This window comes from Nelusetta ayraudi, unplaced genomic scaffold (assembly GCF_046127955.1).
Source record: "Nelusetta ayraudi isolate G7.1 ecotype Tasmania unplaced genomic scaffold, CSIRO-AGI_Nayr_v1 ptg000129l, whole genome shotgun sequence".
In the NCBI taxonomy this organism is placed as follows: Eukaryota; Metazoa; Chordata; class Actinopteri; order Tetraodontiformes; family Monacanthidae; genus Nelusetta; species Nelusetta ayraudi.
This window is the reverse complement of record NW_027466179.1, coordinates 208,464-235,506: the sequence shown is the minus strand read 5'-3', so window position 1 is coordinate 235,506 and position 27,043 is coordinate 208,464. Positions and strand designations below refer to the sequence as shown.

At 41.8% G+C, this 27,043-nt stretch overlaps 2 protein-coding genes and 1 long non-coding RNA gene across 9 annotated transcripts; 2 read left to right on the top strand and 1 right to left on the bottom strand.

Annotated features, from left to right (window-relative positions):
• Positions 1 to 29: 29 nt before the first annotated feature.
• Positions 30 to 5,778, bottom strand: LOC142904576 (ankyrin repeat and SOCS box protein 13-like). 3 transcript variants are annotated; one of them, XM_076050765.1, is made up of 6 exons: positions 5,651 to 5,778; positions 2,361 to 2,560; positions 2,127 to 2,277; positions 1,867 to 2,001; positions 1,341 to 1,532; positions 30 to 1,250 (listed from the first exon to the last, which is right to left on the bottom strand). In XM_076050765.1, exons 1-6 carry the CDS (start codon positions 5,664 to 5,666, stop codon positions 1,102 to 1,104), a joined length of 843 nt encoding a protein of 280 aa, XP_075906880.1. In that variant the 5' UTR covers positions 5,667 to 5,778; the 3' UTR covers positions 30 to 1,101. The 3 variants fall into 3 exon arrangements, with proteins under 3 accessions (XP_075906880.1, XP_075906879.1, XP_075906878.1); XM_076050764.1 differs by lacking the exon at positions 5,651 to 5,778 and adding an exon at positions 3,185 to 3,849; XM_076050763.1 differs by lacking the exon at positions 5,651 to 5,778 and having other exon boundaries at positions 2,361 to 3,849.
• On the top strand, positions 3,936 to 18,336 carry LOC142904577 (uncharacterized). 3 transcript variants are annotated; one of them, XR_012929426.1, is made up of 21 exons: positions 3,936 to 3,950; positions 4,846 to 4,994; positions 5,143 to 5,238; positions 5,334 to 5,406; positions 6,641 to 6,732; positions 6,843 to 6,980; positions 7,189 to 7,465; positions 7,581 to 7,680; positions 7,771 to 7,865; positions 7,961 to 8,067; positions 8,272 to 8,344; positions 8,439 to 8,510; positions 8,629 to 10,692; positions 11,091 to 11,817; positions 12,055 to 12,475; positions 12,748 to 16,239; positions 16,386 to 16,505; positions 16,588 to 16,741; positions 16,871 to 16,976; positions 17,197 to 17,378; positions 17,496 to 18,336. It is a non-coding gene; the product is annotated as an uncharacterized LOC142904577 (long non-coding RNA). The 3 variants fall into 3 exon arrangements; XR_012929425.1 differs by lacking the exon at positions 3,936 to 3,950 and adding an exon at positions 4,160 to 4,603; XR_012929427.1 differs by lacking the exons at positions 3,936 to 3,950; positions 5,334 to 5,406 and adding an exon at positions 4,160 to 4,603.
• Positions 18,337 to 19,335: 999 nt separating this feature from the next.
• Positions 19,336 to 26,170, top strand: taf3 (TAF3 RNA polymerase II, TATA box binding protein (TBP)-associated facto). 3 transcript variants are annotated; one of them, XR_012929423.1, is made up of 8 exons: positions 19,336 to 19,714; positions 20,132 to 20,374; positions 20,969 to 22,791; positions 22,876 to 22,958; positions 23,295 to 23,565; positions 23,647 to 23,753; positions 24,592 to 24,712; positions 25,923 to 26,170. XR_012929423.1 is itself a non-coding variant. In XM_076050716.1 (8 exons), the coding sequence occupies exons 1-7, from the start codon at positions 19,549 to 19,551 to the stop codon at positions 24,663 to 24,665; spliced, it is 2,757 nt and encodes a 918-aa protein (XP_075906831.1). In that variant the 5' UTR covers positions 19,336 to 19,548; the 3' UTR covers positions 24,666 to 24,712; positions 25,923 to 26,170. The 3 variants fall into 3 exon arrangements, 2 of the variants coding, with proteins under 2 accessions (XP_075906831.1, XP_075906830.1); XM_076050716.1 differs by having other exon boundaries at positions 24,602 to 24,712; XM_076050715.1 differs by lacking the exon at positions 24,592 to 24,712 and having other exon boundaries at positions 19,337 to 19,714.
• Positions 26,171 to 27,043: the final 873 nt, after the last annotated feature.

Below are 27,043 nucleotides of genomic sequence, written 5' to 3'. Positions count from 1 at the left end.
TGTTTATCAGTCAACACAACACTGAAGACTTGTTCTTAAAATAGTCCTGAGTACTATTTATTCATACAAATTATACAGAGGTAGAGCCATCTGATATATATACAAATGTACATTAAAATAAATACAGAATACACAAAATGTATGTAGTGATACAAACTTTCAGTCAAACTACAACATGTATGGGTTCATTTAGTAGACCAACAGTAATCTATTTTTGTTTTTCCTATATTAAAAAATGGTGGTCTATGATAAAAATATTATTGGCATTGCAAAAGTCTGGGATTTTTCCCTATGTTTTAAACTTACCTGCTTCAGACTCGCACATCACATAGGCTAAAACGACTCAAGGTAGAGTCATTCATAATTAAACTCTTTAATATTGTGATTTGTAAAGATTTGGACAAAGAAGGTGAGGGTAGGGTGGATAAGGGAACAGAGTATAGATTCCAAGAGTGAAAACAGGTTGTTCCTGTTGACTGGCGCCCACGAGTGTAATGTGTTGCTGTGGTAAACTTGACCTTTGATCTGGTTAAAAGTGAGCTGAGCCTTGAAGGATGTCATGTGATAGCACATTCGGCTAAGAAGTACTTTGTCCCATTGCAACATGTGCCACAAACTCACAACCTACATGAGTTCTTGCAGTCTCGGTTACGCCTCAGACTGGCCTGGAGAGCTCATTGTTTTATCACTTAAGTCTATAAATGTGCACTCACCTCTCTTTCCTTTGAGGTGGAATCACTCACTTAATGATAAAGTCAAAACAGGCTAAATCAGCTGATCACTCATTACAGAGTAAAGCAGGAATGTTGTGTTGCTTTTCCTGCAAATGCTAGATGTGCATAAAGGTGAAAACAAAACATATTCACAGCTTATTCTTAAAACAGCATGTTCTTGTTTCCTACTGGTCTACATTTCTGTGAATGAATTGTAAACAGTCTTCTTATTCAGGATATTAAATCTCACTGAACCAGAGCGTCCTTACGCTGTTTTGAACTCTTATCTGTGATGTGTTGCGCCATTTTTGAACATCCTGTCACAGGACCTCCAGGAAGCCATCTCACAGACGGTCCATGGTCCATGGTTAGACTTTACCCTGGGTAGTTAGGGTTCAATTACAGGGGGTGGAATGAAAGAAAGAAAACTAATGATGCGGTTGGGCAAACCCAGCTTGGAAACGTCTTCGCTTGCTCTTTTTCCCAGAGCACCTCTCACCACCACTCTGCTGATCTGCTGCAGGCTGAGCGGGTTATCTGTGGACAGCAACGGTTGCGGTGAACTATGACCCTTACACAATCAGTGTGGCAGGGCAACAACAACAACACTCTGAATGAACAACTTACTCTCAAAAAACTCAAGGCTGAGATAAGATGGAGAGCCGTGACTGGTGTAGTGGATGGGCTTCTTGTTCAAGTTATCCCTGGCGTACACATTTCCACCAAACTCTACGAGAAGCTCAATCAGGCCGATGTTTTTAGTTTTGGCTGCATGATGAATGGCTGTCTCATGTAGTTTGGCAGCGTTCACATTTGCCCCTTTGGAAAATAAAGAAGCAAACTGATGAGAAAGATAATTACCTTAGAAAGCAGGGGGACGCAGAAGTTTATTATCAATTGTTGAGCTAAAACTTGTCAGTTAAATTACTAACAATACTTCGACATCCAGGGGAAAGAGGAAGCAGCAAGAAATATTGCGACACTCAATTTGGTAACACTGACCAACACACTACAAAGCCTGATAATGTTGATTACTTTTTAATTACTCTATGACGGCACGATAAATTCTGAGATACAGACAAAACCTATCCAAGTCTCAAGCCAATATACATTTGTATCACTGTATATGTGCCGAGGGAAAACATGCACTCACCTGCATTGAGGAGCACCTTAGCGCAGTCGTAATGCTGCCTTGCACAGGCAACGTGAAGTGGGGTACCGTAGTGACAGTCATGAGCCTCCATCAGGGCACCTTGATCGATCATGAGCTGGACACAATCTGAGTTACCTTTGAAAGGCCAAAGACAAAATTACGACCAATCAATTCTTAGCCCTTAAAAATAATGGTCGTTGCATCGTGATACATGAAGGGGAAAAGAATGTTTGCTTGAGATCGTATGTAACAACACGTACCACCCATGCAAGCCTCATGGAGCGGTGAGAAGGTAAACAGTGGCGGGTTCACCGTTGCTCCGTACTCCAGCAGCAACTTCACACATTCCAGGCTTCCAGCTGCACAAGCATCGCACAGTGGAGTGCTGCCGTCAATGTTACGCGCATCCACCTGGAGAGTAGAGATCCATAAATGCATCAAAAACATACTGGTCATGCCATCAAAATAGACATTTCTGTCCATCATCAACTCACCTGAGCACCAGCATCCAGCAGCAGCCTGACACACTGGGTCTGTCCCTGGATACATGCCTCATGGAGGGGGGTGATGGAGTCGACGGCCACGATGTTCACTGCTGCGCCAGCCTCGATCAGCTGCTGCAGCTGGAGGGCCCTGCCCCGGGCAGCAGCCTCGTGCACTGCAGACCGGTCAGTCCAGAATCCAAGTCCATGAGCTGCACAATGTAGAAGCAAACAGGAATAAACCTCTCTAATCTTGATGGATGTGCCACGTGGATTGAGCAGCGTCAATTTAAAAATCATTCGCAGCTCAGTTACGGTGTGTGATAGCTGGCATTCAACGTAGCTGTATTCTTATTACAATGTGATTTTAAGTAGCAACCATTCCCTATGTTTTACGGCACAGTTCGTATTACATACAACAGCAACGACCATAGAAATTGGAATCACATATGAATTAGAAGTTGACAGTATCATGTTTATAATAGAGGGTATTAGACAGTAATAATATACGCCTAGACGAATGATATACGTTCACGTCTATATGCTTGTCACCACCTTATGGCATTTACTAACCAAGTGCTTATTAGACGAGTTGACGAAATGATCTCTCGCTGCCATGGTCTGGCGCTAACATTACCCAAGAATACATTAGCTAGCTACCGGCATCACGGTGACACCTGCGCAAGTGAAATGACAGCCATTTATGTGAGTCAACTTTACAACATGATGATAACTATAACATACTATTGATATTTCAAACGATGAAACGATTAATTCATCTCGGATTTTCAATGTTGTCCTGGGTTCCCGTTAGCTAACAACTCTAAGCTACTTACCGATTTCTCCATACAAGGACGGTCTGGCCCGGGTGACCTCCATTAGCTGTCACAGTTTTCCACTGCCTGAACCGTTTTTGTCTCAGCCAGACACGCAGTTAATTTTGAAGCAAAACAGAGAAGATTTAAAGGGCTGCATTTTGTCACAAAACGCAAAAGCCATCAAATTCCCAGGTCAATGTGGAAAGGTGTTCGAAACAGTAACTTGGAATTCTGGGATATGTAGTCCGTTGAATTGCCAAGGATGGCGTACTGCCGTTGAGGCGAGAGAAATACGTCACAAAAACAAACATAAACTTAGATCATTATTATTATTATTATTCATCCAACCATCAATTTTCAATACCCCGCTTTGTCTTGCACTCAGGGTTGGTATTATTATTATTATTATTATTATTATTATTATTATTATTATTATTATTATTATTATTATTATTATCATCGAAGAAAGTGGCGTTTTTATTAAAAAAAATTTACAATCATGTACAAACTAAACTTTGAGCATCAAATTTATGTAGAATGTTCCAGGGTCATCCAAACTTCACAAACAACCTGCCTTGGACCGTCATTACATTGACGTTTGAACAATTGCAACAATTTCATGGCAATAATGTCGTGCTGGTTAGACAAGACATTTCACTTTTTTTTCTTTTTTTTCTTTTTTTCCTTTTTTTTTTAACGTTATGGTGGTTGCCACTTGCTGGACTATAAAGGCGTGGTGACGCTTATTGACATTGGCGACGGAGTGATTCACACACCCAGCAACGTATGTCTTTTGGCCCTGAACCAAACTTCCTCTACGACCCTTACGTTAACAGCAAAGTGCGTTTACTGTCTACAACAATCCTTTCACATACATTCTGTTTGATACTAGCGTAGGGAGATAGCTAGCATCGCCAAATGACACGAACTAATCATTAATTTTTCAACCGACGAAGGAAAAAACAGTGAGCCTGGGAGGAAGTGAACCGCTGGCGCAGTCACGCTCCTGCTCCACTGCCACCGTTCAGTTTTAGAGGACCAGGCTTCCAAGATGGACGCTTTTGCCCCTCGATAGGTTTCTGTTTCTATTTCGAAGCGGACAGCGCGCACGTCGACAAGACAGTTTTTTTTGTGTGTGTGACTGTAATGATTTAGCACCTACGAAAGAACCAATGTTGACCCGGGACAATGTTTTTGCTCGTCCGTTTCGTCTGGACTGTCGCCTTTTTTTTAACTTCCTGGTTGTCGCCCGAATGATTGCTCAAAACGACCGAAACTGAACTGGATTTAAAAATCACCAGAAGACGGAAATTGTAGATATACATTATTCCGCTGATATGAATATTATCGGTTTTAAAAACGAGGGGGAGAGGACCATCGACACATTTTGTACGAGATAAGCAATGGAAAGTGGAAATGGAAGTGCTTCCAGTAAAGGTGACGACTTGTTTCTTGACGTGTTTTTCTCGTAGGTCATCGGGAAGTCTACTAAACTGTAGGTCGTGTGTAGACCCGACTGCTCGCGAGTAAATAAAACCGAAAGTGACCATGTGGATTAATGCAGTCGTCGCCAGCGACTAATGAAAAACTTTTACATAGTTCAAGTAGAACAACGCTGACGTTGAAATTTTTTGCAATCGTGCGGGATTTACATTTGCGTTACTTCTGTGCACTTCCAGGTTTTATAGTGGCCGTCGCGGCGAGTTCGGGTGCCTTCCAAAACGATATTTTGGCTCCACTGAAAAGTTCGTATTTGTACAAGGAGTCCGAACATCGATTCCAGTACAATTCTGCTGTTTTAATAAAGAATCCAACGCAAGAGAAAAGGGTGAGTTTAAAATCTTGGTCCTCGTGTCCCCAAATAAAGTATAGCACCTAAAGTCACACTATATTTTGTAATCTTCTCGAGTGACTTCTATAAGTTTTGTACTGAAGCAACTTCACGTAGGCTATATGTTATATCGTTTTTCTATCAGTATGAAGAGTTTCGAGCAGAGAAGAGAGAAACGGCATATTCTGACGAGGAGCTAAAGGAATCCTACGGATTTCTCCTTTTTGACGACTTCAACAAGGTAAACTCTGACAATGTATAGCTCACCTGTGAGATGACGCTTTAAAATGAAACCTTGTATTGTATTTAACAAAAATGAATGTTTTTGTTTTTAAGGCTTATAATCTTGCAGAGACAGGATTGATCACTGGAAATAGCAAATGTACAATACTTGGTGATCCTCAAAAAGGTACATTCCAATTATTTATTTCTATATAATCCCAAAGTCTAAAACTAGTTATTGTCATGTGCCTTAAATTGCTGTAAACAAAATCACAAGTCTGCTGTAAACAAAATCAATGACAGCACCTCTGTAAAGTTGAAGGGTACCTGGTGAGCTTTGAGAGAAATGTACAGAACATTAAAATATACATAAGCCCATATGAACCCTATCTAATAGTATACATGGTATACTGTTAAGTTGACAGCCTTACCAAGGAGATGATCCATGCATAGTGAGCTACAAAGTGCAGGAAAAACCGATGAAAAGTCTGTGTGTAAGCTTTCCCTCCTACTGCCTTTTAAACTGAAAGTAAGTTCACTCTTATGAGGGTGCAACAGAAAGTGAAAGGTGTTATGAAATGGAAAGTTCAATGTAAAATTGTAGCGGTCAAAGTGTCATGTGACTGATTGTGTATTACATCGTAGATACTAAAATTTGACGTCTGGCTCATATATTTCTGCATTTCTGTACTTGCATGTAAGTCGTTTAAGTTAAAGGTAAAGTGAAGTTTTTGCCTGCAAGTCCTCTTTTCACTCCTAGATATAATAAATGTGAAAGTTGTTCAGAATAAAAGTTAGTCAAACAACCAGCCTCCTGTAGGTCCACAGCCGTGTCTGATCCTGATCCATGACTGAGTTAATGAGGATATAACAGATTTGCTTGGACAATGTCAAGTGATAAAGTAAGCACATCCCTGCTATCTGTTGTTTATTGACACAATAGAAACATTTCAAACATTGGCGAAATCAAACAGCTAGCCCAGCATTTAAATAAGGCACAGGAGAAAAACCACACAGGACGTTTGAGCTACCCTTTCATTGTAGATTATCCAATCAGGTTTGCTCCTAGCAACATAAGTTTTCCTCACTCTTTGGGAGCATTGTAATGCACAGCAAACCTGTCAAACCAGGTTTCAACTCCCTGTTGTCCCTTTTATGTTTAGTTTTCTAAACTGACATTTGAACAAAGAAAATGGCCTATACTGGAACACTGCTATGTTCTGCTGAATTTTTTGACAACAAAGATCTCATGGTTATTACTTGGCATTGCCACAGTTGTGCCACTTAATGAAACATGAACATTTCTTAGGTCCATATTGTATTTTTCTCATTCTAACATTTTGATGACTGCCTCCTCTTCTGGAAAACCCATGTTACAACACAGAGTTAAGTGTTTTGTTTGTTTGTTTGTTTTTTCACAGGTGTTAATATATCACTATACTCAGACTGTCTGGATCTGAATCCTTGGTACCATGGAAAATCAGGATGCATTGCCATCATCAGGCTTACAAGGGTATTGGATGAGTAAAAACACAAATGCATAAGTTGATGCTATGTATTTATTTCAAGTAAATATTTCCAACGTGTTGTCCCAATGAGAACATTGTTCATTGTTACTTACAGGGTAGAGTGAAAAGGGTTTCGGAGAACTACACCCAGAATTTCACAGAGCCCACTGAAGGGTTTGACTGTCATATGTCCGAAGGGTTTCTTGCGGTTTCTGCAACAACAAGCTCGTTTCTTGCCTTTGAAAGGACTCAGGTATGGTGACTCACGTAAATGATGGTCAAGCATTAGTACATTATTCACCGGTGTATACAGTGGCTTCACGTGGGTTTACAAATGGAAATATATTTCCTGATTTTCTCTCAGATGATGTCAGTAGGTGACTAATACAAATTAGTATTTGGCTGAGGAAAAAGTCAATCTTGAATTGCCATCTCAAATACCTCTCAATTTGCTCTTGCAGTGTTATATTTATGAGCAGCCGGATGAGGGAAGCAAGGAGACCATTCAATGTCCCAGAGGAGCCATTCCCTTTGCAATTGTAACATTTTCATACACAGATACCAAAGAAACAGTTGCTGCATTTCAAAAAGAGAGGTAATTATGTCACTGTTGGCTTGTTTGTTCTGTCTTCCATAGTTAAAAAAAATACAAAAAAATCAGTTTTATTCAAAATGAGAATGGAATTGAAGTCACTCATTGTTTCTGATTTTTCCTTTTTAGTGAGCAGATAGAACTTGGTAAGTAACATAGTTGACAGCTTTCCTAAAATAGGTCCTTTTGTATTTTGTTCAAATGGTATTGTTCTGCATACCTTTAATAAGTGGTCTTAAAAAGCTTTTCTCTTTCAAACAGCTTGCCATTACTTTCCTTGGAGGGGAAAGCTTGAGATAGACATCCATTCCATTGATGTTGGCTTGAGGGCAAAAGGAGGGGCGTGGACCCCTGTGCAACTGTATGTTAAACATGAGTATAACAATTCCAAACAAAATTCTGTCTTGTCGTTCACATAGTGTAACTGGGGTTTTCTCTTATTTGACAAAAGGCCTCCTGTGGTGAAGGTTGGCCAGGCCATTGCTTTGTCTGATTTAAGACGGCTGTTGCCCAAGACCGTCTTTGAAACCTACCTTTCTGGTGAAGGTGTTGTATCAGAACATTTTTGAACAACGATGACTTTATTTGGTGTAGTAGTGATAAATTGAACTTATTTTTTTTTCTCTTTCTCTTTGTTTCAGTGCATCTGGAAGGATTATTCTGCAGTCTGTTTGAGTTGATTTCTTTTGAGGTGAAACAACCCAAATTACTTTCTCTGCTTATACTGGAGATCAAGGACAAACAACTTGTAAGTCCCTGTTTACTCTCAGTTTTTGATAGTCGGAAACAAAAGCATTATTCTGTCAATTATTTGAAAGTGGTGTCTTATTATACAGTGTATACTGAACTGTATTTATGTATTTTAACATATTTTAATACCGAAATAGATCATGTGTTGTTCAATGTCAACATTCAATAAATGTAGATTACATACGTTATTTTCATGTTGTAGGCTCCGAGTGTGCCATTAAAAGATGGTGGATTTCTAATCTTGTTGCCCCTGTCCCTCTTCCATGCATACAACGGTAAGATAAGAACGCTATTGCACTCTGATGTTGTCTTATCTTATTTCGCAGAAATACCATAACTTAACAGCCAACTGTCTTTTTTTGTTTTTAGGTTCTAAGGAAAATGTAACTGAGATTCTCCATGGATTGTTTGTGTTTCCTGACTCACGGTCGATACAGAGAGGTGATATTTTGTCAAGAAGCATTTGTGACATCAAGTCTGTTTATGTTTTGCATTACGGCTGCATAGTGTATATTTAGTCAGACAGTTAACATCTGCTATTTTTTTGAATCTATTACAGATACTACATTTCAATCTCAGGAAGCTGCTCTTTCATCAGAAATCCTACGAGTTTTACCAGCACTAAGCTATGCAGAAGGCAAAGTTGAGAATACACCTATTCACCCCAGTGAAGATCTGTGTGGGCTGTTAGTACAGCATATGCAGAATTATTCTGCACTTGTACATCCTGAATTGGCAGAAAGACCTTCTCGGGAAGTAAAAGTCTTTCCAGATGTTAATGTGCCGCGTGTCCAAGACTGCCCCTCCCCATCGTCTGAATGCACCTTTCAAGCCTGGCAAAGCTTGAAGTCATACTTCAGTACGCCAGTCTTGTTTCAGCTACCAGTGTTCAAAGCAACAGAAATCCTGCCGGAAGACAAAGAAGATGGAGTAGAGGAACAACATAGTGTGTTTGTCTTACCTTCTTCTCCTGAGCAGACGGAGCCACATCATGTTAACCTCAGACCAGGAGACCTGTTGACTGGACAGAAATCAGCTGTGCATTTGGAGACAACTTTGGACAGAAGTGGCGAAGCACAGTCAGACTCAACGGACGCAACGCAAAGTGCTTCAGCAAATAATTTTTGGCCTGTTGAGACTAAAACGGATACAGAGGACTCGAGGATGATTAAAACTGGCCATAGGAGTAAAAAAAACCAGACACCCTCCACATCGGACCTGCATCATCCTACAGAGCTGATTGTCAGCTTCACTTCAGCCAAGCGAGCTGTCACTGATGAAAGTGTGATCAATGATAAAAATGATTTTCAACTTTCTCACTTTTCATCAGACAAAGTGAAGGCCATGGATGATCAGACTGTTGCTCCTAAAAAGGATTCAGAGGACCATGGACTCAAGTTCTCAACAACCGAACAAAGCACTGTACTCAAGGGACCTTCTAAAGGTCAAAAACATGGATCTAGAACTTCTGATGAAACTTCCAGTTTACAGGTGAATGGTGACAATCGGACAAATGAGAAGGAGTCCTGCAGTTCTCGTTGGACTATGTTGAATAAGCTGAGAAATACTCATTCAAGGAAAGTTCAAAAGAACACGCTTAAAAAACTGTTAAGAAATAAAGAAATTCGATATTTTTATGCTTGCCAAAAAGAGAAAAGATCAAACATCCGGCAGAAAAGCTTTGGAACCTCCATGAGCCTTTCTCACCCACAAAAGAAAATGGAACGCTGGGACTTGAAGCCAGTGGTCAGTGAATGTGGGAGAATATTAGTTCCTCATGGTCACAGTGGTGATTCTGCCCGGGCAAAGGCTTTAAATAATGAGGTCTGGTCAACAAAAGCAGAAGCAAGCCTTCAAAGAAAACTGCTTGAAGTCCCCATAAGTCCTCATGAAACAAGTGAACCTGATCTCAAACCCATCAGGGCTCAGGAGGCGGCAACGACTGGAACTGAGGCTACGATGTCCAAGGATGGAGGGTACCATTCTGAAAATGCAGTTATCAATCAAGTTAATCTTGAACACAATGTTTTAAGAAAGTCCGGTGATGAAAATGATCCATTAACTCTGAATTCAGAGAACAGTGAGCGTTGCTCAAAGAAAGACTCTGCTTTTGCAAAAACAGTTCAAGAAAATTGTTCTCTTAGCCCTGAGAAGGGTGGTACCAAGAGTGATGCCCTATTAAATAAACTGAAATCTGTACTTTTAAGGGGAAAGAGGAAAGTGACTACTCCCGTGTCAGAGGACGCTGCTGTCACCATCCAAGACACAGAATCTTGTTTCAAAAAAATCAAAGTTGACCCTCTTTCAGAAGTGCTGGAAAACGTCGACGAAGTTAGCCGTGTCCAGCAGCCCAGTGCCAGCACCACGGAAGTCCCCATGCGTTCTGTTGACCCTCAATTTGCATCTGCTCTAGGCCTCACCCCTAAACAGATCCCTGGTGAAATGCGTAAAAATGAGGATGTTGACACTCAACGAAGAAACAAACCATCAGACAAACAGGTGCAGCCTGATTCTGACAAAGATCAAGTCACACAAGACTCTCAGCCAGTCTATCCAAGAAGAGGAAGGATTAAAGCACTCAAGAAGCATCAGAGCATCTCTACAGAGCACGTTAAAAAGAAATGTAAGTTGTTTTTTCTTTTGTGTTTTTTGAAATCCTTTGTGTAGTCTGTGCACTCATTGTGCATGGCTAATGTCTTAATGATATACAGCTGACATCATCTTGACATAATTTAAGAAAAACATTAACTTACTATTATTGGAATCTTGATGCTTGTGACATTGTTTTAAGTTGGGAGCTGTGCCTAAGTTGAATGAGAGAAGTTTGGTTTCACTTTCAGGAAGATGTCAGACTCGCAATTTGGCTTTGTGCATCGGCACCCAAAACTGATGTTTGCAGCTTCATGAACTAATCAATTAATAAATATTCCTTCAAAGTCACTAACAGCAATACTTAAGACCTTTTCTAATGGATTAATTTGATTTTCATGCTCTTTTTTTTCTCCTGTTTTGTCTTCCCAGGGTGGTTGCATTTTCAGAATCTAACTTCTGTCGACAGAAGTGTAAACCCCAATTATGACATTGGGGAGGATAATTCTGATGTGAAGACTGCTACTGAAAAGACAAATGGTGCTTCCTCACCTCCAGATGGTTTGAATTTACTTGCAGACTTGGCGTTGAGTGCCACCAGCTATGAGCAGATCTTACCACAACAGGAACAAGCAGTTGAAGAAAGGCAAGAGACCAGTTTGAATAGAGAAACAGAGTCCGTTCTCCATGCCCTACTTAGACAACCTCCTGCTAGACAAATTCAGCCCCGTGAACGTCCCTTATTGAACCCTGTTGTGGGTGGCACTGATTTGGTCTGTTTGATATCTAAAGAACATGCATACACATTTCCCCAATATTCCTCATTGCCTTTGGGCTTGTTAGTTGCGCCCTTACAGGTATCCCCTTTAAGTGGTTCCACCGGGCTGCTGCACCATCAACAGACAATAGATTGTGAGGAGATTAAACCTTTACATGCCACAGTTGAACAGGGAAACACAAATGAATCCAACCCAAAGAATCCAGAACTGCAGAAAAAACACAGAGTCCGCAGAAAAAGGTTTTGCCCCTCCCGAACCTTTGTCAACAAAGATGGTTGTGTCCAGGTCACAAAGCACTGGAAAGACAACTATAACTTTAATTTCGACAGCAAATTCACGAATGACTCCAAGTATAGAGCCATTTGCCGAGCCTTACATGGGTATGTATGGACTATTGTGTGTTTTATTTTGCTAAATCATAACTCATACTGCAATATTCACATTCATCTGTGCTTATTTGTTTATGTGAACAGTTCTTTTACAACATGCTAAAAAGAACACAATACTTTGCTATACTTCATGTACTTTGTTTTTTGTTATCTGAAAACATTATTGTAACGTTTAATTTTCATATTTCATTGGAAAGAGCTAATATTTTCCTTTCCACCCTTTGACAGGCCATGGGATTTCTCCATTCAAGACACCAGCGAAGAAGTGCGGCTCATTTTCAACATGTGGATAGGCCTGTTCTACAGTCGGTCAACACCCAGGTCCTTCCATTTAGAAGACTGTTTAAGCCCATGTATAGAAGAACGTGACGCCCTGAACATGCCGACCAGCGTTGGACCAGCTCTGGCTCAATCATTTGCTCCGTGCCTGAATGTCCGCGACACCTCAGATGGTTTAAGTGTGAATGCGTTGGACCTCAACGAAAAGGATGCCTTTGCTTTGGACCATGGCGGAGATGTATTGGACTTGTCACAGAGAAACGCACAAGCAAAGCCACATGCCAAACAAAGGCAGACTTCTGTGTTTGATGGACAAAAAGAGGCAGGTGCAACACAGATTGTGTTTGAGTCGGCTACTGATCCACTAAACGTGAGTACATATCAGGCTTCGATCTCGCAACATTACTCTTGTTTGAATTGTTATTGGAGTATAGAACAAATCTGGTTCCATGGCTTGTGTCCTTCAGTGCTGAAATTGCAACATGCAGAAATTAGGATGACGATAAGACTGCTTCTTTGACATGTTAAAAAAAAAAAGTGTGCCCGTAATTTAAAAAACAAAATTGCATGAAAATCTGCATGTTATGATTGCTGAAAGACATTATGTATTTGTTTGTAATCTGTAATCTCCTTTCTTTTTAGAGCCTCGCAGCAAGAGTCAGTAAGGAAAAGGATTGCAGAGACACCGATACAAGTAAGGGGACTTGTGCCCCTTTACAAAAAGCTGGCTCCTCCGAGAACACACTATCATCTCTTGAACTTCATGGTACATTAGATGTTCAGCGAGAATATACTCAGAAAACGTGTGGAATTGACCATGTTGAACTTAAATACAACAACGGGAAAAATGACACAAATGAGCATGAGAAAGTTGAATTCAGGACTATGGAACTCTTAGACAAGAGAGACAAGTTAGTCCAAGAGGTCCCATTAAAGTCTTTACCAGAAGAACCTCATCTTGGTCAATTTGAAAATGGTGACCTCTTGGAAGTCAAGGAGGATCAGGTCCAAAAAGGCAGAGAGGCACTGCCTCAACAACAGACTAACGCAGGAGAATTTAAGGATGTAGAAGATATGGAGAATAAGGAAAGGAGTCATGCAAGTGCATCTATACATGTCGTAAGGAAGCAAAGAAACAAGAAAGTAAAGCCAGTCCAAGAAGGCTGTAGGGTACCACCTCAGCAAAGCGTTCATGTTGGGGAATTCAAAGATTTAGAGGACTCGGAAAAGGAGGAAAAGCCAGTCAAACAAGTCAGCAAGGAACTTTCTTTAAAAAGGGCCAATGTGGATGAATCCAAAAAGGAAGAAATTTTTGAAGAGAAAGAAACACCTGCCAAAAAGGATTGTATGGATCCTTTAGCAGGGATTTGTGCAGATAAATTTGAAGGTAGAGTAAATTTGGAGATGAAGGAAAAGTTGGCCCAAGGAGACAGAGAGGTTACATGTCCTCAAAATGCTAACCTTGGGAAATTCAGAAATGTAGAACATTCAGTAAAAGAAAAAAGGCCTGCTAAAAAAGCTGTCTGTGGTAAAAACCTTGCAACCGTGGAACCATGTGGGAGCAAATCAAAGGGAGTTTCACAAGAGGAGGATCAAAATGCTGATGGTGATTGTGGGGCAGAAAAAAGTACAGATCTCTCTGCAAAGGAAGATGGACTTGATTTCAAAGATGCAGATTTCACAATGGATTTGGAATTTGGCAGTGATCCTAATCAACCTGTATCCATGACACATGATGATGTGGATGCAGTGAAGAACAGTTACTTTACTGGTACTCCTTGCCAAACATCATTGGACCAGCAAACACCCACAAAGGATGAAGGAAATTGTGTTTCTGATTTGGAGTTTGATGTTGAGGTTCGCAATTCATTGGTACATTCATGTGATGAAATGGTACCTAAGACCTGCATAACAGAGTGTGGAGTCCAGGCACCACCGCTGAAGCAATTATTTCATGTGACGCAAGACAAAAACACTTTGCGAGATTTGCAGTTTAAACTGCTGCGTGCAAAAGGAAGTTCACTGACAGATCAAAATGCCACACCAGCAAAAACTCCTCAAGCTCCAAGTGAAATGAAGTCCATTAATGAAAAATCTACTACCATGGAAAACTCAGAAAAGGCATTATTGGTTTCTTTGACTGAAGAACACAATGATAAAAGCACAGTTCGACAAGAAATGCTACCTTCGAAGAATTGCTCAACTCCAAAGAATGACATAACAGTGTTTGAAACTGGGATGGAATCATCTAGAAGAACAGATTGTGAAATTAAACAAACAAAAGGGGAACTTGAGAAAACCTACAGCTCACCTCTAAATCCTTTTACTGCATTGTACACCCCCTGCAAAAATGTAGTGCAGTCATGTGAATTGGAGTCAGAAGGAAAGGTGGAAAACACCAGAAGTAAGATAGATGCATTAATCTGTGAAACCATCAACCTTAAATCCTTGCCCTCAAACGCAGGTAGTGCACCTACAGAGTTATGTGAACTGCCATTAACACTTCAAGCTACTGAGAAAGTTGCAGAGGCAAAGGTTTTAGGCACAGAAGCTGCATATCGGTGCCCGACTCCAACCATGGATGAGGAACCTTATGTTGCATGTTATAATCTCCCTAGCAGTAACAACAGCAGCAGTGCGACTCACTTCATGAGTGAGGAAACCTGCAAAAAAATATTTCCTGGTTGTCCAGTCAAAAGCTCAACTTTGACTGGACAACAACAAAATTCTGGTGATATAAAGGATCCAGACCCCCACCATCATACTAACACTGACATTGAATTAGAAACTCAAGAGGTCATTCAAAGTACAGATGGAAACAGATCTGTTGCCACGGACGAGGATCTGCAATCATTTACAGGAATTGATGACAACAAGAACATTGACAAAGGACATGTAATACTGGACCAAATTTGTCCAAGTCTTGAAGTGTGTCCATACAGTCAGCGTCCAATCATGGCTGTTAAACCATCTAAAGGTGACAAAACTCAAGGATCACGTGTTTCTGAAAAAAGTTTGACTAAAAGTTCTTTAAAATCAAATCATTCAGAAGCTAAACCCCCAATACACTTATTTACAATACCAGCTTCAATCCTGTTGAACAAAAACATGGAAGAGGATATGCAAGAGTCAAGTACAGATTCTGCTCCATGCAGTTTGCTGTCAAGTGCAGGTGTCAGCATGTGTGCCTCAGATACTAAATTTCAACAGCATCTTGATCCTTTAAATCTGCATGAAAAAGAAGAAATTTCAAAATCCAGTAAGATTCTTTCATCGCACCTGGAGCGGTCTTCTGCAGGTGATGAAGACACACAGCAGAAAAGCCAAACAGCAAAAGAGAACATGGAGCCGGAGCGAAAATCTTGTTCCTTTGCATCAAGCTCCTCTGTACGTGACAGTGTTGATGGTATAATAGATTATGGTTTTGTCCTGGGACCTCAAAACTCACTTGCTTGTACAATCTTTAACACCAACAAGAATAGGCCTGAGTCTTTGCTGGAGAAGCTCTCAAAGAGGTGTGTACAAGATGACCCTACTCAGGCATCAATGGAACAGGAGTGCCTTATCTTCTCAGAAAAAATGAAACATCTTATAAAAAGGGCTAAAAGTGGACCAATCCACCAACTGGAAGCACATGACAAAATAAACATGTCTTGCCCCAGCCCTGTGACTGTGCGGTTTTCTGATCTGGAGGAGGTGGAGACTGAAGTTGGACATTTTGATGAACCATCATTTGTTCTGCCAAAAATCAAAGTGGACATCAGTGACAGGAAAACACTGGCTGACACCACTGGGAGAGAAACTACCCCATGTCCTCAAGAAGAAAGTAAAGGGCAAGTGGCACATGCTTCTGTTTCTGGTGTAACTGCAGAGTGTGCCAGACTGTACAGTTCGATGATGAATGATGTTTGTGGTGTCAGCACAGTCGAATTAAGGCCAAATCATTTGCGAGTGGATAAAGTTTTGCCCAGGACTCAGCCAAGTAACCATTTTGATTTCTGTAACCAAATGAAGAGAGAGGTGGATTATAACTTTTGCAGCAGTATGAATTCAGTTGTGAAGAAATTCTGTAAAACAAAATACAAATTCTTCATATTCGCAACGTCAGATGACATCTTCTTTCAGAAAACCAAGGTAAGATAAATTTTTAATAAACTTGAATTGACTATTCTACTCAATCTGTTATGCCTTTCAATATGTGGTTAATGTTCATGGGGCATTACAGTGACTCATGATTCTGTGAAGTTGCACCAATGTTTTCATTTATGTTTGTTCAAAAGGCACATTTGGAGTTAGAGGGCCATACTGCTGTGCAACCATCAGAGTTCTTCCTTGGTGATAATGGTTCAACTCTAATCATCGTCCTCAGGAATGAAGACATTGTGGAACACATTTGTGAGGTAATGGGTTTTACTGATTACAAAGTTAATGGCAAAAGACCTGCAACAGACACTCACGGATTTATTGACTTTTCTATCACAGGTCCCAAACTTGCTCATGCTTAAGAAGTTTCGGGGTGTGCGGTTTGCTGGCATTGATGAACCAGATGATGTCGTGAATCTCACCCATCAGGAGCTTTTCGTGAAGGGTGGATTTATATTGCTTGACAGAGCTATACTGGAGTCCCTAAGCCTTCGTACGTCCATTCTGCATTTTAGAGCCAACTTCTTGATATGTGTACAGTTTTTGTTATGTTGCCAGTATGTTATCTGGTCTTCATTTGTCCCTGTTGAATTCATCCTGTTCTCTCTGCATCCACTTTCAGATGACATGAAAAAGATGTCAGAAATCTTTAAAGGGTTAAACAGAACCGGAAAGTGGAAGTGGATGTTGCATTACAGGGACAGTCGACGATTGAAAGAAAATGCAAGGTAGGGGTGAAGGTCTCATTTAAAAAAGTTATATATGCGCTTGCTGGTTGTTGTTTTTTTTTTTTTTTAAATGATCTTTTAATAACATGAAATTGATTAAAAAGGCATCTTTCCACATACATCACATAGTTGTATGGTTTTGTCGCACTAGTATACATGCCAGCAGTTGTTATTTTGAGTTTCAGTGTTTTCAATTCTGTTCTGCACTTTTCATCTTCAGGTTTAGTGCAGAAGCTGAAGAAAGGAAGTATTTTATAAGCTGGTGCCAAGATGTTGGAATATTGGAGGTCTTACCTTACCACGAATGTGACCCCTTGTCAAGAGATGAACCGGACTATCTTTCTTGCATGATTCGTTTGCAGGTCCAGAATATATCATCTCGCTACTCTGTTTTTGTGACTGGTAAGCTACTACTGTTCAAATGCATTCCTTGTACCTTCAATAATTCAGTGTTCTTATGATTGTAGGTTGTCTTTTTTGCGCAATGTAAACATTTCATTTTTTTTCTTTTCCTCACAGACAAAGCTGTGGACAGTTCATTTGGAAAGAATGGGATTTTAACATTTACTTTGGAGTCTTTCCTGAAATGCTGTCCAAGCGAATTGTTTATGGTGTGATCTGACAAAGATGATGGATATTCACCAACAAACTTTATGCTTACTGTATGTGAGAAATATTTTAGTTATGCAGACTTTCAAATGTTGATTATATTGTTTACTGACATACATCTCTTCAGCCATTTTTCTATTCAGCAATGAATGGTTGTTGAATTGTTTTACTCAATGTCAATGATTAAAACAGTTGAGATCAAGGTACTTTGTTATAATTTAGTAATATAATGCCAAGGCATACGCAAAGCAGACTGGTGTATATACTGTAATTCATTTAAATTAGATTCTGTCTAAATGAAATGTTATTTTTATATTTTGTACATTTTGTATCTTTTCTGTACAATACTGACTTCCACTGCAATCATTAGTGTTTGTGCTAGAATTTATTTAAGTCATTTTGTAGTTTGTCTCACAAGAATGCCTTGCAACAACGCTGATTTGCCTCGGTGTGCTTTGGCCCACCCACTTAAATTTCTATGAATGAATAAAAACTTTTCAACATTAATGTAGTGATCATAACGTGTGTGGTTATATGAGGTAGAAAAGCAGATCTACACTGATAAACCAATGCCCAGCCGTTAGTTACGTTCTGGGTTCTCTATAGTATTTCAAATATTTAAATCAATGTTGTGGCTACATTGCTGACAATCTGGACTAGTGTGCTCAGTTAGGAAAGCACAAAAGTTCCAAACAGTTTTCTGTTGTTGTTCTTTGTATAGTGCAATAAAGATTAAAGTCATTAACCTTAATTGTTTGCATCAGTTCCATACACCTGTAGAACACTGTGTCTGAGACTTTACTTTACAGAATGTTGTGCTTGATTTTGACATACCACGATATGAAAATTCCTTAATTACGGATTTGTAAATGTCATTCTAATTGTCTGATGTCGTCTCATCTTACATAGCAATTACCACATGTGGGGGATAAATGCACAGTTGTCAAAAGAAATGCACAGAGTGCACGATGGAATGAAAAACTTAATTAAACCAGTAGAGGACCTCACTCTAAATAACTTAATGGCAGTGTAAAGACAGACAATGTGAACCGAAGTACACAGAAGTAAATTGTCTCACAAAATATTTTAAAGCAAATTATCTAAATAAAATGATTTTGCTTGTTACTGTCACCAATCGCAACATTAATTTAAACAACAACAAAAAAAAAGTGTAATTCCATATTTTATCCTTATGTCATAAAGACACTCTTCAGAGGCAACATTTGGATTTCTGTTTTGAGATTACAAGAAAGCATTTTGCTAACATTTCTGGGGAAAGTCTCCTTTTCTAATCTACGGCATCGAGCGATTTGAAACTATGTTCCATATATGGAGGACTTGACAGCTGAATAAAGACATTTGCACGTTTTCTTCACCGGCCACCGTCCGGGTTACCTTTCAAATACAGCCAGTGGACATGCTGAACCGATACTACAGAAATTCGTAAAACGTCACATTCTTTACATCTCTGGCGAAACGTTTTCGAGTTTGTTGAATTGTCGGGGGTTACATGAGCTTGAGTAGTTTAAGTAACCTGAATTCCTTGATTAAAGCCGGTTCCCATGAATCAAGTGAAAAACACAAAGATCAACCATTAACTTCACACTGAGTGCTGTGTCGCTATCTGTTAGCTCTTCGCGCTGCTAGCGCGTCGAAGATTAAAGTACTTCCTGTTTCCTGCGCTCTGTCTGCCATTGACGAACCTCTCGAACGCAACGGAGCTGTGTGGTCAGACGGTGAGTTGTGCGCACGCGCAGTCTAGATTTCGGGGATGGGTCTATCGAGTGAAGCAAGATGGCGACTCTGGCGAAAGCGCCAATATACTTATTGAAGTAGATGGGGAAAAATCAGCCGCAGCAGTCTACTTTATCAGATCCTCCACAGGCTCTGGGGAAAATGAAGACCAGGAACATGTTCTAGGAGGCAAACGGACTGGAATCAATACCGTAACTAAGTCAGCGAGATGTGCGAGAGCTATGCCCGCTCGCTGCTGCGTGTTTCGGTGGCGCAGATCTGCCAGGCTCTGGGCTGGGATGCGGTTCAGCTCACTGCTTGCGATCTGTTGTCCGATGTGCTGCATCGATACATTCAGCAGTTAGCCCGTGCCTGCCATCGCTACTCTGAGCTTTGTAAGTCACTTGTTTACTACCGAGATCACTTTTTTTGACCCGTAAACCTGAAGTAGTCGATCACGTTGTTTTTGACTCACTCGGGAGCTAGCGCCCCCTATCGAAGGTTGTTGTGTCGAAAAGTACAGTCGCGACAAAGCTAGGCAGCTTCCTTGTATTGTTATTATAGCGGTTTCTGCGCCTTTCAGCATTGTTTAACACATTTTAATCGGTTGCTCTTTCCCCCCCTCTGAAGTACTGAGTTACATTTCTATTGGTGGATCAATCTATTGCATTTTAACACGTCCGCTTCATTGTGCATATCAGGTGATCTGTTGACATGTAGTTTAGTCCATGTCTTCTAAGAAAATCCATCCTCGGCTTATTCCTGGCTCTAACTTTGTGCTTATGTGATCCTTATGCATGTCTTGATTTCAGATGGAAGGACGGACCCAGTGCTGGATGATGTCAGTCAGGCCTTCTGCTTGCTGGGTGTGAGTCTGAGTGAACTGGAGGATTATGTCCACAACCTGGAGCCTGTGGCCTTCCCTCAACAAACACCACTCTTCCCCGTGAGCAAAAACAATGTCCTGCAGTTTCCCCAGCCCGGTGCTCGAGATGCAGAGGAAAGGAAGGATTACATCCCGGAATACATGCCAACGCTGGTCTCCTTACAAGAAGGTTGGTACATGCTGATATAGACGGAGTCAGATGTGCATCTCGGTGTGTCCATTCAGTGTTTAGCAGAGCTGGCTGAGCGAAGTTTTTCGGTCCCTTTCGAACCCACTTTCGGATGTTTATTTTTCATCTTGCAGCCTCAGCTGTATATATAAAACACACTTTTATTTTGTGCATAACATTTTGTTTTGTGACGCTTCTACATGTTTGCAAAGGGACAAAAATAAGACAACTGAGTGTTTTTGCACAGACTTTTCAAAAAGTGAGGTAATTGTTTTTTTTTGGGGGGGGGGTTCACTGAAAGGGTATATAAACTCATTATTGCCAGAAAGTATTGAAAATTTTGCATAATATGTAACCTTTAACTCGGTTTCCACCAGTGTTCACTTGACAAACAAGTGCACATATAATGTAAACAAACTGTCTATTTACCTAAAGCTAATGGATTGTATGTCCTCAATATGAATAAAGTATAAATCTCATTCTTATGCAAACTTTGTAAAGACAAAAATATGTATGCACATACATTGATCTCTTTTGCATTAAGTTAAGAATTCTGCAAAATAAGACTTACCCTGTTGTACCTTTCCTTCTCAGAAGAGGAGGAGGAGGAAGTCCATGCTGACATGGGCACCTCAGCCGAAGCCATGCAGGTCGCACTGGAGGAGGATGAGGAGGAAATGGAAGAGGATGAGACCGTCAACGACGAGAACCATCCTCTGAAGAGGCACCCAGACAGTCCCGATGCGGCCTTGGGCATGATGCCTACCTCCAAGAGACCGCGCATGTACCCCGGCCTCAGCCCAGAATGGGGGGTTGAGCCCAGGGAGCCCCTTACCTCTCTCAACCCTCAGTGCGTCCCGCCAGGCATGTTGCCTTCACATGATAGCCTTGACCCCTTGTCACCTGAAGCACCTTCCGGGACCCTTGCGTCTTTCAGGCCTCTGCCAGTCGTACCAAAACACTCTGACCAAAAGGGCCTCACCACTCCAGGGAGAAAGCCCAAGGTCTCGTCCCCAGGCAGACAACGGACTAAGTCCCCAAAAGGGGTCATACCTGTTCCTGTGGGCAACAGTCCCATCCAATCTCCCAAACCGTCTAAAGAGCGGAAGAAATCACCCGGAAGGACTAAGAGTCCCAAAAGCCCCAAGAGCCCAAAGGTGGGCTCAGCCAAAGCCTCCCAACCGCAGAGCAAAGCAGAGCCCCTGCATAAAGTCCCGCTGACGATGCTGAGCGAGCGGATGGGCAAGGAGAACATCCACATGCGGCTCAACATGGACGACAGGGAGTTGGCCGAGGGCTCCTTCAAGAAAGTGGAGCCCGACAACACAGCCATCGACGATTCCATCGATGCCGTGATTGCCAGAGCGTGTGCCGAGCGGGAGCCCGACCCTTTTGCCTTTTCCTCGGGTTCGGATTCTGACAGCAATGGGTTCTCCAGCCCTAGGAGGCTGACCATCATGGAGCCGCCCGCGCCCCGGGCCCTGATCGCCGCCAACAACATGGCAAAAGACACATCAACGCAACTCCTGCTGCACGCGCACGCAGGCCAAGGAAATTGGACTATGGACGATTCCATAAACGAGGTGATCCGAAAGGCGAACCAGGGGGGTCCGTCCGCACCTCCTCCGAGCCAGGCAGAGTACGTGTCTTCTGGATCCGCTTCACCACCCACTCCCGAACCTCTGCTCAAGGTTTTCGAGGAGAAGAACAAGACCGTGCCGCCAGTGGACGTGAAGAAGAAGCTCAAGAAGGAGCTCAAAACCAAACTGAAGAAGAAGGAGAAGGACAAGCCGAAAGACAAAGAGCGGGAGAAGGACAAGGGTAAGACGAAAGAGAAGAACAAGGAGAAGAACAGGGACAAGAACAAGGACTTCTCCAAGGAAGGCAAGATGCCCTGGAAGGAGTTGGGCATGAAAGACGACGAGCTGTTTGCGCAGCGGGACTTTCTTCTTCCCGAAGGCTCCATCAAGATCAAGTCCAGAGACGGGGATGGTCCGAAGAAAGAGAAAGAGAAACACAAAGACAAAAAGAAAGACAAAGAAAAAAGTAAAAAGGACAAAGACAAGAAGGACAAGGGTAAAGACCGGAGCAAAGAGGACCGGCAGAAGCTGTCGACGCTGGCTCCCTTCGCCCTGGCCGAGGTCCCGCAGCTGTTCAGCCCCTCCGCCTGCCTGCGCATCCCCTCCATGCTTCCTTCTCTGGCACCCATCCTGCACGACAAGGAAGTGAAGAGCAAGGAGAAGGAGAAGAAGAAAGACAAGAAGGAGAAGAAGAAGAAGAAGGAGAAGGACAAGGACCGGGACAAGGCCAAGGAGAAGGAGCGGGAGAAGGAGGAGAAGCGGAAAGACAAGGAGAGGGAAAAAGAAAAACGAGAAAAAGAAAAGGAGAAGGAAAAGGAGAGAATACGTTTGGAGAAGGTGGGGCTTGTTTTCCTCGGCAGGTCAGCATGTATCTGTTTAAAGATACACTCTCTCAATGTATTTGATCCTTAATGTGTCCAGGTGAAAGACGAGGCTCCGGCAATTTTACCCTCTCCGGTCATTCCGAGGCTGACGCTCCGGGTCGGAGCTGGCCAGGACAAAATGTAAGCTATGGTTTCTCTCATCGCTTCTTTGCATTGTTACATCAGGTTGCTCCGTCGTGCAGATTTTAGAAATTGACTTCAGAATATTATGACATCAGTACATTATGCTTTTTTTATTACCTTGTCGAGTCTGGTGCAGCACGGGCACTTATACACTGAGACTTCTTCCACTGACTTTCACTGAGATCTTGGACGTAAAGACACAAAGAGAGCGTTCAATGAAAATCATTTTCCAATGTTCAATTTTCAGTCAGAATGACGTCGTTTTCACTTTGTGTTCATATTCTCAGTGTTCTTCAGTCCTGACTGTAAACGTTTCTCTCTGTCCGTCTCCAGCGTCATCAGCAAAGTTGTTCCATCGTCCGAGTCCAGGACTCCGACGCCCAAGACGCCCGCCACCAAGTCCGCGCCTGCCAACCGTCCCCGGACACCTCCGCCGCCCCCAATCCCCTCCCCGGTGGCGCCCATCTTGCACCCTCCTCCCGCTCCCCTCCCACCCGCCCCCCCGCCCTCCGTACTGCTCCCGCCTGCCCCCATGATGCCTCCTGCCGCGTCCGCCAGAACGCCGGTGCGCAGCGTGGTGACTGAGACCGTCAGCACCTATGTGGTCAGTGTGTTTGAAAGACTCAGCTTGGCTCGCCTGCTCCTCGACCGTGTAAGACTCAATGTTGTTTGTGTTTGCTTGAAGATTCGAGATGAATGGGGAAACCAGATCTGGATTTGTCCCGGATGCAACAAACCTGATGACGGGAGTCCGATGATTGGATGTGATGACTGTGATGACTGGTATCATTGGTAAGAGAATTTTTAGATTTATTTCTTTTCTTTTCTTTTCTTTTCCTTTAAACCCAATTACATGGAATCAGTTTCCATAAGAGTTTGCAGGAGCTTTAGTAGTTTTCTGCTGAACCTGCTGCCGGCATGAGAAAGTTTTGGTCTTTACAGGTCCCATATTATCAAAAAAACGCACTTTATCAATGTTTTCAAACAATAATGTGTGTCGATAAACTCCCCACAAATGCTTGCATTTAGCCTCTGTGATGCCTCACTGATGCGTGCGTCTGTTTTGCGCGTTTTCTTTGCACAAGGCTGTAAACAGAGAGCTAAATGTGCTGTTTTCCAGTCGATGAATTTTTCAATTATCTGAGGCTGCAGCATTTGAGTCCAGGATTGAAAAGAGCTGAAAATATGTATAACATGAGACCTTTAAAGCACACCGCTTACGTTTGGCAAAACGGTAAAAAACAAAACAACAACACGGTAATCCTTCAAAAAAAAAAAAAAAGGGAAATCCCTAAACCTCTCTTTGGGATCCATCAATTTGCATTAATAGGAGTGAGTGACCGTAAATCCCAGCGAGGCTAAACTTCGCTGAGCCCTTTGCATAGCCACACTCCATCTAAAGCCCTGGGAACTGCTCCTTTATAGTTGAGCATGTGCATGTACGTATATGCACTGCGGTGGCACGACCCAGTGGCCCGCCCCCTTACAAGCTAGAGTCGTGGAGCCATGAAAACAAACTCAAGAATGAAAGCAAAGTCAGCGCTAGCTAGTGGCGAGCGCGGGGAGAGACACGGACGTCCCTCTAGGTTGATGCAGTCAGATGTTTTGAAATAACAAGTTGTTCATTCAGTGCCTGTCAGTCTACCGTCTGAGTCCAGTGAGCCTGAGGCAGAGCCGGCAGGGAGGAGAGAGCAGCGCAGCTAGTCAGCCGCACAAGCTCAACTCATGGTTAAGGTCTTGGAGCTGAAGTGGTAAGAGAGAAGACAACAGGGAGTTGAGGCTGGCCACACACTAGACGACTAGCAAGCCTTAACCAGTGACGATTCAGCAGCAGCAGCGTGATTAATAATCTTCTGAACGCACCCGCCCGAGAAAATGAGTAGACGTGGCGGCTGTGAACACACACTCCCATAAATCAGAGAGGAGTTCAGAAGACAAACCCATACAGAGGATGAGCGTCACCAGCTGATTGAACTCCTGGCTGGAAAGATCGCACAGAACAAGTACATGTACTTCAAAAGTACACAGCTACTTGTTCCTGATGCCTCCGAGTCTTCTCTTTCTCATTGGCTGCTAGAGGAGTCCCATCCGAGGCGTCTTGACCCACCGTAAATATCAGACACATTAATATTCACGACTGGAGGTCAGGGAGGTTTGGACCCGATCGAGAGCAGCAAGATAATCTTGGTGGCCACAAACACTTGAGTAGTGTTTGGATGAATAGTTGTTTGCACTCAGGCTTCACACCTTCTCCCCTTCGATCGATGCAGCAGGCAAATTGGACTCAGTTTAGGGCTTAATGTCGTCTAGTGTGTGGCACGATGGGTGATAGGATCTTAAGCTTTCATGAGATGTCCCTCCATAAAACAAGTACAATTACATGGACTACAGGTATTGAAAAAAAAAAAATAATTCATGTGTTGCCACTTTATGTAGAAATGTTCAGGTCTTACTGAAGGGCGATGAATTGAAAGTAGACGACATAGAATCCTGTTCTTTGCAGCTGTTTACCCATTGATAATACAAATTGCACTCTGAGTAAGTATTGTGTTTGACTATATGAAATTGAAATCAGTTTCACAGACCAACTGGTTGGAAACTATATGATCTTCTGTTCAAAAAAGAATCAGTAGAGTGTGTTATTGTAATAGATTTAAAAATGATAGTCTGCATTTTGAAAACCAGTCAAGTGAGGTTTTCTTCTTGACAGCTATAATCTTGAATTTGAATATTGTTGTTATACATTCAGTTCACACACGTATCCAGGTTGTTGTTGAAAACTGTGATCAGTAACGCTATGAATTGAATTGATATCCATGGCTTTGAAGCACGATTCACCGTGTCAATTCTGTTAACTTGATTCCATAAAGCATAATGGAGTGGTTCAAAGTCACGCTTCCTCTCAGACTTCACCTTCCACTTCCCTTTACTCACTTGAATGCCGTTTTCCCTCCTCCTCAGGCTGTGCGTTGGGATCCTTACAGCGCCCCCCGAAGACCAGCAGTGGTTCTGTGTCAAATGTTCAAGCAAAAAGAAGGACAAAAAACACAAGAAAAAGAAACACAAACCGCATTGAGACTATGCAAAAGAAGAAGCACATATTCGGGGACTTTTGTGGATTGAAAAGCATCACTGAACACTTTGGTGGCATTGCTGTAAATTAAAAGAGAAAATTGTGGCTGATCCTAACATTGAATGATTTTTTTTTTTTTAAGAAAAAAAAATATATCAGCCATGATGCTTTGTATGTTGGTAAGGAAAAAAGGCTTTAACCAGCAGCACATACCCAGCCTTTGTTCTCATGCGGTTTTTCCAACATCACCTGTGAACTTTTTGGGACATCTGACGAAACCGCAGCACCATGTGAAGACCAGAGCTTATCGCCGCAGAACCAGAGATCCACAAACATCCATCATCTTTGTTTCTGTGTCCTCCCTGAACGGGCTCTCAATCCTGCAGTATAAGTTAAACATCCTGTACATAACGATGCCACTTTAGATAAGTTTGTCCACACCAACATCGCAGCCAGGCGCGTTCAGTTCCCCAGGATTCACACTCGTTAAATTTGCGAATATTGGTTTTTAAATCAAATGATCTTTCTGTAATTTCTGTACATTTTTTTTAAATTTAAAGTTTGTATTTTTATTTTTTTTTCTCCCCCACTCTTTGTCTTGGAGTTAATACTGTAGCTGTGCTTGTAATTCATTTTTTGCTGATATTTCAATATTAAAGATGAGCAGCCTGTGTGTTCACAGACTTTAACACTTTACCATCAACACCTTAATTTCCTGTCAACCACCTTTGTGCATTTACTGCTGCCTTGTTTGCGACTGTGTGCCATGCCATGTTCAAAAGAGTCCAATGTTTATAACTAACAAAGTTGCAACTGTTGAGTTCTGTTCCACACGTTTGATCATATATATATATATATATATATATATATATATATATATATATATATATATATATATATATATATATATATATATATATATATACTCAAGGAACTCGACTCAAGAAACTACTTTTGTATGCGTTCATATATTTTAGATGATCTTTTTTTGTGTTTATAATCTGCCATG